The 13,163-nt window shown below is 40.5% G+C and overlaps 1 protein-coding gene across 3 annotated transcripts in view; it reads left to right on the top strand.

Annotated features, from left to right (window-relative positions):
* dph6 (diphthamine biosynthesis 6) overlaps window positions 1-11,196 on the top strand; it is a 71,158-nt gene extending 59,962 nt beyond the window's left edge. For 2 of the 3 annotated variants that reach the window (XM_083545639.1, XM_083545640.1), the window contains exons 14-15: window positions 5,041-5,431; window positions 10,577-11,196. In XM_083545639.1, the coding sequence (XP_083401765.1) occupies window positions 5,041-5,431; window positions 10,577-10,695 (510 nt within the window). In that variant the 3' untranslated portion in view covers window positions 10,696-11,196. Of the gene's footprint in view, window positions 1-5,040; window positions 5,432-8,697; window positions 8,834-10,576 lie in introns of those variants that run through there. The other variant, XM_083545641.1, reaches the window with a different exon arrangement.
* The last annotated feature ends 1,967 nt before the right edge of the window (window positions 11,197-13,163 follow it).

Here is a 13,163-nt window from a genome sequence, read left to right as displayed (position 1 = left end):
ACCTGAGTATAAGATTTGAGTTCTGACACATTTAATCCCCATTTAGTTTGCTGTTAGGATAACCTCCACTCTTCTGGAAAGAGGGTGCTTGTGGAGATTTGTGCTCATTCAGCCGCAAGGGCGCATTAGTAAAGCCAGGTAACGATATTAGGACGAGGGTGAGGGGTGCAGTCAGCGTTCCAATTAAAAGTTGTTAAGTAGGTTTCAGACCAGAGCTCTTTAGCAGGCCGCGCAAGATCTTCCAAGATCTTGAACCCATATAAACCATATGTTAATTAAGTTTGCTTTGTGCACAGGGACATTGCCATGTTGGAACAGGTTTGTGTAAAGTAAAAGTAAAATTGAATGCTACCGCATGCAAAGACATACTACACAAATGTGAGCCTCCAGCTTTTTGGTAACAGTTTGAGGAAGAACCACATATGGCTGGAAAAGTCAGGTGTCTCAATATTTTTGTCCATATTTTTAACTTAATGTTTTGCTTAATCAAATCCACTGTATTTTAAACAAATATTATATAATGCATGTTTGAACTTATGATGCTAGAAGTATTCATGTCATAAAAATGTTGAATGGGATGGTTTAAATGCAGAAGATAATGTTAGTTAGGAGAATCACAATGGACACATTAACAAATGTATTCATTATGCCTAGTGGTCTAGTTGATCTTGTCCAGTGGGTCAGGAAATTATCTCTAAATACATTTGAATGTTAGTGTATTTAGAAAACACATAGTTGAAAAGTATTAGTGCACATTGTGTTTGGTGAGACATTTAACAGGGAACCTTGTGACTTAATGCACAAGGATCAATACAAGCTATTTAGCATTAACCAATTAGCTGCACTGAATTAAGTCGTTCAATATAACAAAATGTTTAGTTTATTTACAAGAGAAAAATACACTCACTATTCAGTTGATTAGACACATTTTTTTTTAGTAATTATTGACTGTAACTTCTATTATATGTGGAGCCACCACAGGTCCACCTCTGGCCAGTTTTTTGTTTTTTTGACTGGTGAAACATATTCAGTTTAATGAATATAATGTGGTACAGCATCATTTGCTGGGGATATTTAAAAGGTGACATAGGTGTACCTAATAAACCCCCATACCCTATTTTAAATCAGAATTGTTTAACCCCACATGCACTCTATTGTGGAAAGAAAAAGGGATGCCTACATCTGTTTGATGGAATTCGCCATCCCTCTGTGCCACCCTGCTGAAGGAGGAGGCAGAAGTTGCTCATATTTACCAGAACGAGCACTCATGAAAAGTTGATGCTGTGGGAAACGCTGACGTCTTTGATAATACAGAGCCTGGCTCCAAGACAGATGTCTTCCTCAGAGCCTGCTTAATCCCCAGTCCCTTTTTTGGAGCGTTGCTGAAACCTCAGAGCAGCTTATCTTCCCCCCACCCCTCCCTGCTCCCTCTGCGATCCCCACCTCCACACGGCTAATAAAGGCTGCAGGCTCGCATCTCGGCTGCTCCTCCTCCAGTAATCAGTGGCGCTGAGGGAGAAGGAAAAGAGGGCTTTAAATAAAGGATGCACTGTCACCACGTTTAGCCCCGGTCTTGGCCTCCACGCTGACCTCCACGCACAAGTTTGAAATGATGACAGGCCTGAGTGCTGAGGGGAAAAGAGGCACGTCCCATCAGGTCACTCACTGTAATGGAGGAGTGACAGTATGAGAGGTTTGAGTTTAGGGGGACATCAAGTGAGCAATCCGAGGTGTTCAATCAGCCACCTGTCTACTGTTTAGCCATTCTCTATTCAATTCTCACTGGACAGAAATGATCATTAATGCCAAAATCGTGTGACAGATTGCAGTGGTTTTCACATGAGATACAGTGGGTAAAGTGTTTGTTCCATTGCCAGCAGTGAAGTTATCATGGAGGATCAGTGTGAACCTAAGGGTTCAGAATTTGGGACAGTTCAGGAAAGCCCATCAGTGTTGTTATTGCTAGAATTCTATTTTTTAATATACAGGGAAATTATTTATTTATTTTTTTCTAACCTTTTCCTGAATATCTGCCTGTAAGGATTACCAGGGGTAAGAATCTAGTTGAATATGTATGTAAAATAATATGTAATGTTAACAGAACGTGGGGAAGTTGTAGGTCATTGATTAAGACATTGGACTGACCAGAAGGTCATGAATTTTGGTCCCAACACCTCCATACTACCCTTGAGCAAGGACCTTAGCTGTATTAATGAAACAATTGTGAGCATTCTTCTAGCAATAAAAAATTGGTAATATATCAAAAATAAAAGTGCCTACTTTGTACTTTCACTTTCACAAAAAAAATAAATAAAATACAGAAGTATTTTCCTTCAAATGTACTTAAGTATCCAAATTACTATGATTTATTAGGGCTATAATGTTCCTTTTATAATCTTTGTCACTAGACTCTTTGGTCTTTGTGAAAAGACTGTAATGTTACTATTAGCACACCAATCTCTTGATAGAATGATATTAATGAAACAAACACTGATTAATTTCTATTTAAATGATCATGAGTCCAAACCCTTCTTTTCAACCACTTCAAAAATATCGCACAAATGAAGTTATAGGTGCTGTGGCAAGCCGGGAGTTTCTTCAAATGTTAAATTCTTTTTAATGATTTTTATTTCACTGACCCACGCATCACACTGAAATCACGACTTTTTCTAACTCGTAGTGCTCCTGTTTTAATACCATCATTCAGGCACACCGATCAGTACTGCGCCATGACTGGTTCGGATTGATCACTAACAATTGTTTACATACCAGGTGTCCCATCTTAATCATTTGGATGGGTAAGCACAAAGGAGATGTTTTGCTCCCTTTATAAAATTCAGTGCATTCACATGACACTAACGAGTCGAGGTTTCGGCATTTCTCACTTCACCCCCAGCGCGCGTGTGGCGAGTCTTCCGAGTGGAAGAGTCTTTAATAGAAACATCACAACACTCTCTCCTTCTGATCACAGACAGTCATGTAGTTGCGCTGTGTTCATAATTTCTCTAATCAGGTGGACGAGGAAGCTCACAGGGTTAATTGGGAGCACAAGTTGATCTGCATGTGTGTGTGAAATAAGATTAATGGCTTTTAATGCTGAAGTATGTGTGACTAGGGTGCACTGATTCATGTTTTATGTGATATAAGCTGTAGATGTGGAGGATGTTTCAAAATGCAAGTTGAACAGATTTTAGCTCACGTTTTGTTTCTTTAGTTATTTGGTAATTTTACTACTTGGATTTGTTTTTGGTGGCCTTTTCACTACTTAGAGAGCAGCTCAGTTGTAAGCAAGTGACCAGCGCTGAGTGAGAGGGAGGGAATATTACACAAACTGCAGCTACTGAGTCCACTCGACGAAGGCCTCCCGCTGGGCAGGAAATGTAGGGGAACTGCCTAAGCATCGAGCCCCCATCAGCTCCCTGCTGTTCAACGGCTTTACACCAATTCCTTATGATGGTGTTTATTGTTTCACCCGCACGCCTCTCCCTCCTTCGCTCGGTTTCAAACACACTTCAAGCTCTGGGAGCAAAGAGAGCAAAAGAGAGTGAAACGCATACGAGAAGAAGCAGTGGGGAAAAACAAACACGGACGGGCCACTCCGATCACACAGAGGAGAGTCCCGAGAAATGACTGTGCTCGTAAGAGAGTAAACAATCGAGAGATGAAAGCTGTAATGAACTAACAGACAGAGTGCATTTAAGGGGCCCTTGCGTTCATGTCGTCCCCGAGCTCTCAGACGTGCCATATATCAACATTTGTCACCTTTTAAAAAAAAAATTTATGTATTGGATTAATCTAATAAATGTTTTTTCATCAAGCGCTAGGCAGGAAAGCGCTTTTTCACGTGGTCTAAAAAAAAAAAAAAAGCAGCACTCCCATAAGGAGAAAGGAGAAATAATAAAATAAAGAAGAAGCGAGGGAACGGGAAGCGATGATTTAACAGCCTGAGACAAGTCAGAGTCTGAAAGTTTAGAGTGTTTGAAGGTAGTGACCTGTGAGGGCGTAGCTGGTGGAGGATGCATAGCGAGGGCCCGAGGGCTGGCCTTTAAGCCTGGGTGAACAAGGCCTTACTTCAACATCTAACGCCTCTCTACACTCAGCCCTCCTCTCTACACTCAATGACTATTGACAAGTGCCGAGCTCAGCCCCTCCAGCCAGTCACGTAAAGTGCTCACCTAACATTTATCAACGCACAAACAACATATACGCACCGTCACAGCACGTCCCCCAAGTTAACCAAAGCACCTCAACCAGCCACTCCATCCCACACACACGCATATGAACACACTCACACATACTCACACGCTTCTTTTTTTTCTTTTCATTTGTTGTCATGCGCTCAGCGATTTGTTGTTGATTTGCTGCCGATGCACAATTAGGCCTTTGCTAAAGTTTAATCTCGAGATAAGTGCTGCATTCATGCAGACGGTGGATCGGATCATATTGGGGGGCATCCGAAATGGTCGCAAAACGCTGCTCTTGCTCTTGTCAAAGACTTTTCACTCAGGTTTTTGAGTGAATTTCAAAGTAAAGTGTATGTAACCCGTCATTATTCTGCACTCACGGAGTGGGGTGTAAGTGGATGAAAATTGATCCGGCAAATTGAAAGGGGGTTAAGTGTTTTTGCCCTATCAACTCCAGACGAAATGACTGTTTTATAAAACGCTCATTTCTCCCCCATTAGCAGATGAGGCCTCCGCAGTGTTATTTGAGGGGTACATTGTAGCACGCTCAGGCAGAAGACGCTCCGGCGGCGATAATGGTCTGCGACCAGACGAGAGAAAGGAGATTTTAACTCTACAGATTACAACATTTAAAGCCATCACGGCAGGTTTCTAATCAAGGTGTAGGGTGAGGTGGTGTGAAAGGGCCCATGCATGTCTCAAATGTTTTGTTAGAAAACGGCCCCTTTGGGGCGAAGGCTTTTTGTGTTCATACTCAATGTTAAGTGTTAATGTGATGGTAAACTAATGTGATGGTAAACCCCCCCCCCCAGACATTCACACATTTTTCAGTTAATCCCTGTATGCTATGTTACAGGAGGTATACTATGGAGTAGAGGAGATTCAATGCCCGCCTCTGGTTATTGCAGTGATGCCCTTTTTGCCCAGAGGAGCAGCAGTGGAACTTCATGTCATTGCTGTGCAGGACAAGCCTACAGAAAGGACTTCCTGCCAGATGACCTCTGAGATCCCAGGAGGTACGATCCATAGGCAGGTGCTGATATCCAGTACCTGCCATTACGCCACTCTGTCCATGAGTGTGTCCCTGCGTGAGTCAACACCACAGTGCATGGGCACGGAGGGCATCCTGGGGGCAGTGAGCAACTCCTTCCAGCAAGCTCTAGAGCAGATGGAAGAGACTCTGTTTCCTTTATGCACTAGGATCTTCTACAAGGACAGCAGTAAATTAGCCACTGAACTCTCTGCAGGTAAGCATACCCCCTCTATAGACCATATATCTGTAATGACAAATATGCAGCCAAGTTTGGATAGCACATGCTTTTTAAACAAGAGCACCTCGTTTTTACATTGTGTTGCACATAAATCAATCAGTCTTCCATAGTCATAAGCGAGAGGCATCTTTATAGTCCTGAAACTCCAGACACATCCATTCAGGTCATAGATGTAACTTTAAGACCTAATTTAAGTATCGAAGTTGCATTTATTTGTGTATGAACATTATATGTTTTATATTTATTTATTTATTTATTTATTTATTTGATTCAATATAAATGCTGGATCAAGTGCTATTAGGTAAGCTGCTGAATAACACTGAGCATATTCATAACATAAACCAAGCGCGCAGTGAAAGCAATTCACATACAGTTAAATGTACATTGTACGGGTTGTACAAAAGTTATGTCTAAGGTCTTATGTTAAAACAACCCACATTTTGTTTTGTGCCTTTGTTCATCCTCTTCCGTTTAAGAGAAACACAGGATGTTTCTTTAGAATAAATGCTTTCTCACGTCCCGAAAGAGCTCTTGTGTTCCCTAGAAAAGAACAACGACGACATTCATCAACTTGGCACACTTGCAGTATTCTCTCTTTGAAACAATCAATTAGTGTTTTGAACGCAAGCCAAGGCTGAGATTTTACTGTCACTTTTAGGCCTTACTGTGACTTATTATTATGGGAAATAAAATTATGGCCAAAGATGATGAATAGAAAAGGGAACAGACTGAGTGTGTTCACTCTGGGAAATCTTTTATCCCCCAGATGCATGTGATTGTGGTGGTGTTATATAACAAGCTAGAAGACACACATTCACTGGCAACCCTAATAGAAACAACATGTGCAATAATGCAAATAATCAATCAGCCATTATGTACTAATGCAAGCCAGGAGCTTTAGGTTGTTCATTCACGTTTGTTAGGAATCTTATCCTAGGCATTTATGTGTTGCTGCCTCGTGATTGGCTGATTGGAAACTTGCTTTAAAGGGCAAGTGTGCAGGTGTTCCTAATAAAGTAGCTGGTAATTGTACATCGACCAGACATAACTTTATTGCCACCTGTCTAATATTTTGTTGATCACGCTTTCAATGCCAAAACAGTCCTGACCTGTCGAGCATTAACAATTTGAGCTACAGGAGCTCGTCTGTTGTATCGGACCACACAGGCCAGCCTTCGCTTCCCACGTGCTTTAAAGAGCCTCAGCGGACCATGACCCTGTCACCCGTTCACGACTGTTCCTCCCGCGGAGTACTTTTGATAGATACTGACCACTGCAGATCAGCAACATCCCACAAGAGCTACAGTTTTGAAGATGTTTTGACCCAGTTGTCTAGCCATCACAATTATAGTCCTTGCATTATGGAAACTCGCACAAATCCTTACACGTGCCCATTTTTCCCACCCACCAACAGGTGCCATGATGAACAGATAATTAGCATAATTCACTTCACTTTTCTTAATGTTATAATTTCACAATAGGACACAGATTTTACTAAACACCTTTTGTTCATTCAGATGGACATGTAAAGATGGTCGACAATGATGTCATCAGAGAACAGTTGTGCCATGGTCACACCACATCACATGGCACTGTTTTATTTATTTGTTTGTTTTTAGCTTGATTTTCATCACTCATTTTGTACAGTCAGGTCACCTTGACTTATCAGCATTGGACAGGTATATGACCTGGATGACTGGAAAGATTCCTATACATTTTTATTGGCAGTGACCTTCATCATCATGTTTATACATGATATTGCACTCCAGGAAATGTTTAAATGCATCTATTAAACCTGTCATTGAAGTGGAATCACTTCCTTTGCCATGGTAGACACTCATGCCCTAAAAGAGTGCCACAGGCCCGCTTCACGGGTCAGAGCTCCCGCGTGGGAAATAAATGTGTCTTTTAGCCTGTGATGCAGGATGGAAGGCTTTGTGTGATATATCAAAAGTATGCTAGTAACCAAAGTGGAAGCCTGAACATCGGTATCAGGACACACTGGTAACAGGATACTAATTTCCTGATTACAGATCATAAAGCATGCTGTCATTATGCCTGTAATGCTTTTCATTACTTTTGTAAGGTTTTATAGTCCAGACGCAGAGACCCAGTTAAGTACTTTAGCAGGTTGAGTACTGGGTTGAGCCTGTAAGCATATAAAAAAAACTTGGCTGTGAACCAGCTTGGCGTCTGCTTATCCAATTGCGTGCATTTGTATGAATTATTTAGGTGAAGGTAAATCCTCAGACTAGAGTTGAGCTACAGAGACATTATTTACCATATTTGGTCTGACTAGTAAGAAAAAAGTATTTTTTTTTAAAAAGCTGACCATAAAACCAGACTGGACAAAGAAGCACATGTCCATGTTAAAATGAAAGCAGATGTGTCTCATCTGTTCAGAGTCAAGTGTGCTAGTGGCGACAGGAAGCAAAAGTACAACACAAAACTTCACCCCTACTTAAAATGTTATTAATTCATAGCCATTAACAATACATTAATGGTTGGGAATTAAAAGGTAACCGTTGTCATCATTTATTGATGTTAGTTGCTTGTGCACCTTTGTTAGCTTAAAATTTGATGGAACTGCACTTTAACAGATCTGACTGGCCGTAAAGAGAGAAGGATTTGGAGGACATCAGAAACTGTTAGAATAGATGTGATCTATACATGTGTCTTTCTTACATTAAATACGTTTTTAAATTAGTTTGGCTATTTTGATCAAAGACACAGTAAAATATATATGCCCTTTTACATATCTTGATTTTCTGCATCCACGTTCGATGGACGTCTTCCTGAAGCAGTTTTGATAAAGTAGAGCAGTTGAGTTAAGCCCATGCTTTAAATTTGCTCCAGCTCTCACAGCTTGGCCTTGCAGCTACAATGATCACCCGATTCAGCCTAAACTATTTTCATGAGCTGATGCTTGCTAATTGCACAACCATTTACCACTTAATTTGAAAGCGTTTGAAGTGCACTGTAGCACATCTAAACCCCACTAGAAGCCCTTTAGGTCCACTGGAGCTGGCATTTTTTTGCACAAAGAAGACTCTCTATGTCTCCTATTTCTGTGTTTTTTTATTTTATTTTAATAAACACATTTTTACTGAAGATCAATGTTGCATTTTTTACAATATGATTTTCATTTATTGTTGTTATTGAGGTTGCATTTATTGGTGTAAAACGAAAAAAAGATGCTGTGATTTAAGAGAGTTCTTGTCAGGTTGTTTTGTGTCCCACAGAAGGAGCCTGAGGCTGCTATTCCTCCGCTAATGTGGTGGCTGTGCTGATGCGTGTAATGGCTCTGGAGAGGGTAATTAAGGGCTAAAGGAGACGACTGGGATCCCAGTGCACTGAACGGAATGAACTCTTGCATTTGTGCCAACTGATACAAGTTAAAGTGATGGTTTTTTTTTTTTTTTTTTGCCGCACATCACATTGTTCCACTAAACGGCTAATTTTAGTCGAAGGGGGTAAAAGGGGGCTCTTTTGTGGACATCAGTTTTGTGTGTGATGTCCCTGGTTTATGGTGCAATCTACAGTCGATCTCGCAAGGAATCAACTTCCCGGGGTGTACCGCATGCTTAGATAAGAAAGTACTTTTTTTCTGCTCCAACGTGGACAAAAAAGAAAATTCCCCCAGTCGCCTGTATTGTTTTTAATCACAGCGCATATGAGTTAATTACCCAGTGTGGGCTCTTTGAGTCTTTGCTTGACACACCGCTTTTGTTCTTAATGAAAGAGCAGAATGCTTATCAAGTGGTGTTGAAAAGAGCTTTCACCTTTCTGTTCCCATTTCCCTTTCAATATTCTCCATTTGTCACAGGACCTCTGATTGTCTGGGTCGTTATTCACATCATTGTGTCATTCAGCTATTTAACTTAAGTATACTTCATAAATATGTATTGCCGTCCTGTCGTTTCGTGCAAAGAGGTCACTCAGAACTCCAGTTTGTAATCAGACTGAAGGTGTAAATACCTAGTGGATGATGGTGAGGTGGGAGACGGATGTACTTTCAGTCAGCCAGGCCATACATTTTTCTAGGACATAAAACAACAAACAAAAAGAAGTCAAGAATTTTATCTAATGAACTTTGACAGCCTGATAGCTTACAGCCATCCAGCATACACTCCATGTATGTAAATTTTTTCAACTGTGTTTGATACAGCAGATGTGTTCCCATCGTCGTTGCCACGTCATTAACCAGAGTTGCCAGGTTTCAGCAAAATTTCCGTCCCATTTACATCTCAGAAACCACACAAAGCACCTGAAACGATCAGAAAATCCGGAATTGGAAAACAGAGACCTTCTTCCAAGAGCTTTATATCAGAAACCGTTTAATTGTGCTGCACAAATGTACATTCAGTCCATAACTGCCCTTAATTTTGAATCTTTGCTATAACCCAAGATCTGTGCAGATTTGTAACTGAGTCCAGTTTGTATCTTAGCTGTCCTGTCCTCTCCTGTCCTGTCCTGTCCTGTCAACCCAGCAGTATTTCTGCCACACTGAGCTTCTATTAGCACTTTTATTCTAGCCGTTTGCACTTTTAGACCTCTTGGTGCTATAATAACTGTGGAGCTAAATGAAGCAGTGTCCACACCGTCCTACAAATATGCAGAAAAGCGAGCAAATCAATGGAGCATCGACTTTTATCGTTCTGGTAACAGCGTTTTTATTTTTATTTTTTTTAAATCAGTCAAAAGCGGTATTTAGTACTTCGGCAGAATTTACGATGTATGGAGTTGTGAATGAGGACTTTGACATTAACAGCTGATATATATGGTATATATTGTGGCTCAGTCCCACCTTTCCCTATAGATGTTCCACACTACTTAAAAAAAAACGGAAGGTGCAGTGAATACAGATTATGCTATAAACCTGAAGAAGATCTACACTTATCTGAGGTGTTTGTGGAAAGAGAAATAGATGGAGGGGACGTTGTGTGTGGAGTCACTAGGAATCGGATCATTCTTGGACTGTTGTGGGCTCCTCGGTTGAAGGGTTGCCGGTGGAGGACAGCCTTAATGGGAGAACTATTGTTTGACCATGCCTGCCCCAGAGGTGAGTGTAATTTGTATGAGCATTTTGGATTGACATGCTGAATTTTTGTGGTGTTGCAGGGCTGCAGGGTTGCTTCAAGAGCAGACTGGGTGTGAAAAGCCCAGCTTTGGTACTGGTTCCTGTGCTGGAGCTGCCGGACTGCACTCTCCTTCACCTCTCCTGTTGGCTCAGCAAGTAGTGGAGGATGAGGACCATACACAAAGACCTCAGACTGAAAGGGTGGTATTTGGCCAGCATTCAGCAGTAAACAGCCGGACTTATCATCTTTAAGTCATTTAACAGTCCATCTGGCAAGTTGATCTGCTAGATCCAGAATTTGTCTCGTCACCCAGACTTATTGCTGATAGGCCATTTCACATGAATTACAAACTGACTAAACAACAATCTATGCACCAACACACACATTGCTTGAACAGTAGAGTACTGTATTGTATGTATCCTAGATCTCACAGTGAAACTGGTAAGTAGGTCATGTGACTGCACAGCAAAACTTACCTTCTGCCCTAGTCATATCTCTCCAACGGAGTATCGTAGACTCTGCTCTGCTGACACCATTGGTGGGAATAGATAGTTTGTTTTTATAGAGAATTCTATTTATAATTATAAATACAGAAACTAAACCCAGTTTGTTGTCATGAATCAATAATTGAATTTTAATAAAGTTTTCAATTTTTATGAACCGTTTACACACACACACACACAAAATCTGGAAAAAAGAAAACTGGAATCTGGTGTTGGTGTTAATATCATTCTTGTGAGAGTAAGAAATCAACAGAAAAACTATATTTGTGTGACATGGAACTGGGAAATTCCCTCATATTTCCTAATTTATATATTAATGAACAGTTTCTAAACTAAACTTTATATCGGTTTTAAATGACCACTATATGGACACCTGACATAAGTGGGTTGGGGTGGAAGATGATTTGTGGTCTGCGATAGTATCCTATTAAGCACAGATGATTGTGAATGCTGACAGCCCTCCAGGCCTCCTCACCTCACCTACATCAGTACCTGACTTTCCTAACACCCTTATGTTTGAATCTCCACAAACACACTCCAAAATCTAGTGGAAGATCTTAAAAGAGTGGAGGTTATAAGAGCCCATGGAGACTACATGTGGAATGGGATGGTAAAAAGCACGTGTATCTTACAGTCAGGTGTCCCCAAATCTGTGTCCAAGTAGTGTCTGAGTATCTCAATATAAAACACAAAGCAAATTAAAGTCTGATTTCCCCCAAAAGTAAAAAGAAAAAACAAGAATATCGAATGTAAAGATTTGGTTTATTCTGTGGTGCAGAAGCATCGCAGACGTTTGGACAGATGGTATATGATTGCTGGGTTGGTTAGGCTAATCCTATGGCAAGCAGCTATCCAACATCTTGTACAAAGTGTGACACTCACCGTGTAAGGAAACCACACTTCGATTTAGGTTTTAGAAATCTTTTGGCAGATAGACAGTTCTTACCACTAATTAAATTAGTTCATTTAAAACCTTAGACAACATGATGTTTGGAGGAAAACTGATTAGACAAGATTAAGGCATTCAAATAAAGTAAAAAAAAAAAAAGCAAAACTATGGTGTTGTATTAGCGGAATATATTTATGGGTTTGTGAAGTTACTCCAAACCTTTAACTAATGACTGAGAATTCTGTGTTCAGTAGCATCTATGTACGTGTATGTGTGTTGAGTTGTAATGGGTTGTTCCTGTAATCTAGTGTGTATTGTGCTAAAGCCCAGCAGCAGCTGTCACTGCCATGAGGGGGGTCATTGTTAGGACTTTGTTGCCAATTGTATCTCTCTCTCTCTCTCTCTCTCTCTCTCTCTCTCTCTCTCTCTCTCGTTCTGCCTGGCACTATTTGTGAACGAGGGAATTGTTTGTTTTATCTACCTCACGTAAGAAATGTGTTATTATTCTGCAACACGTAATCAGAGGCAAGCAACCAAAGATGTTAAAATCTCTTTATGGCCTTATTGATTCTGAAGGTGCGATTAATAGCAGAGGGTTGCAGCCCGAGCTCTTCTCCGCTCACTTCTGTTTGTGTGTTGAACCAGAGCTATTATCAATTTCTCCTGAAGTGCATTTCTTTCTCACAAAAATCCGAAAAATGCATTGATGTGCTCAATTGGTCAGCTATTCTTCTTGCCTAAGATGACCGCGTGCGAGCGTCTATTGATCTTTCTTATATGTTTTCCGTTTAAGTTGACAATAGAGTCGTTGTTAACAGCCGAGCAGGTGAAATAATCGGGCAGGAGAACCACCGATGGTTCATTGCGCTACATAAAATCATGCTAACATGCTGTTATTTAGAGCCAGATGGGATTTTTGCGGGCTCTCGAGCGACTTATTTGTTTTGTATTTTCTTTTTATTTATTTATTTATTTATTTATTTATTTATTTATTTATTTATTTATTTATTACTTTTCATTGGAGAAATTTTTGGTCTAAATAGGAAGTCATGTCTAATTTGTATGATGGGATCTATATGGCGTATATATACCATCAAGACCGTTTCCTACGTCTGCATGGTACACTATATTGCCAAACGTTTGCTGACAACTGGTACGGCATGTGCTTAATGAGCATAGCGTTCCACATTTGGTCCTAATTTGCTATTAAAATTCCCTCCATTCTTCTGGGAAGA

This window comes from Silurus aristotelis (genome assembly GCF_946808225.1).
Source record: "Silurus aristotelis genome assembly, chromosome: 6".
Classification (NCBI taxonomy): Eukaryota; Metazoa; Chordata; class Actinopteri; order Siluriformes; family Siluridae; genus Silurus; species Silurus aristotelis.
This window is presented reverse-complemented; position numbering and strand designations above follow the sequence as displayed.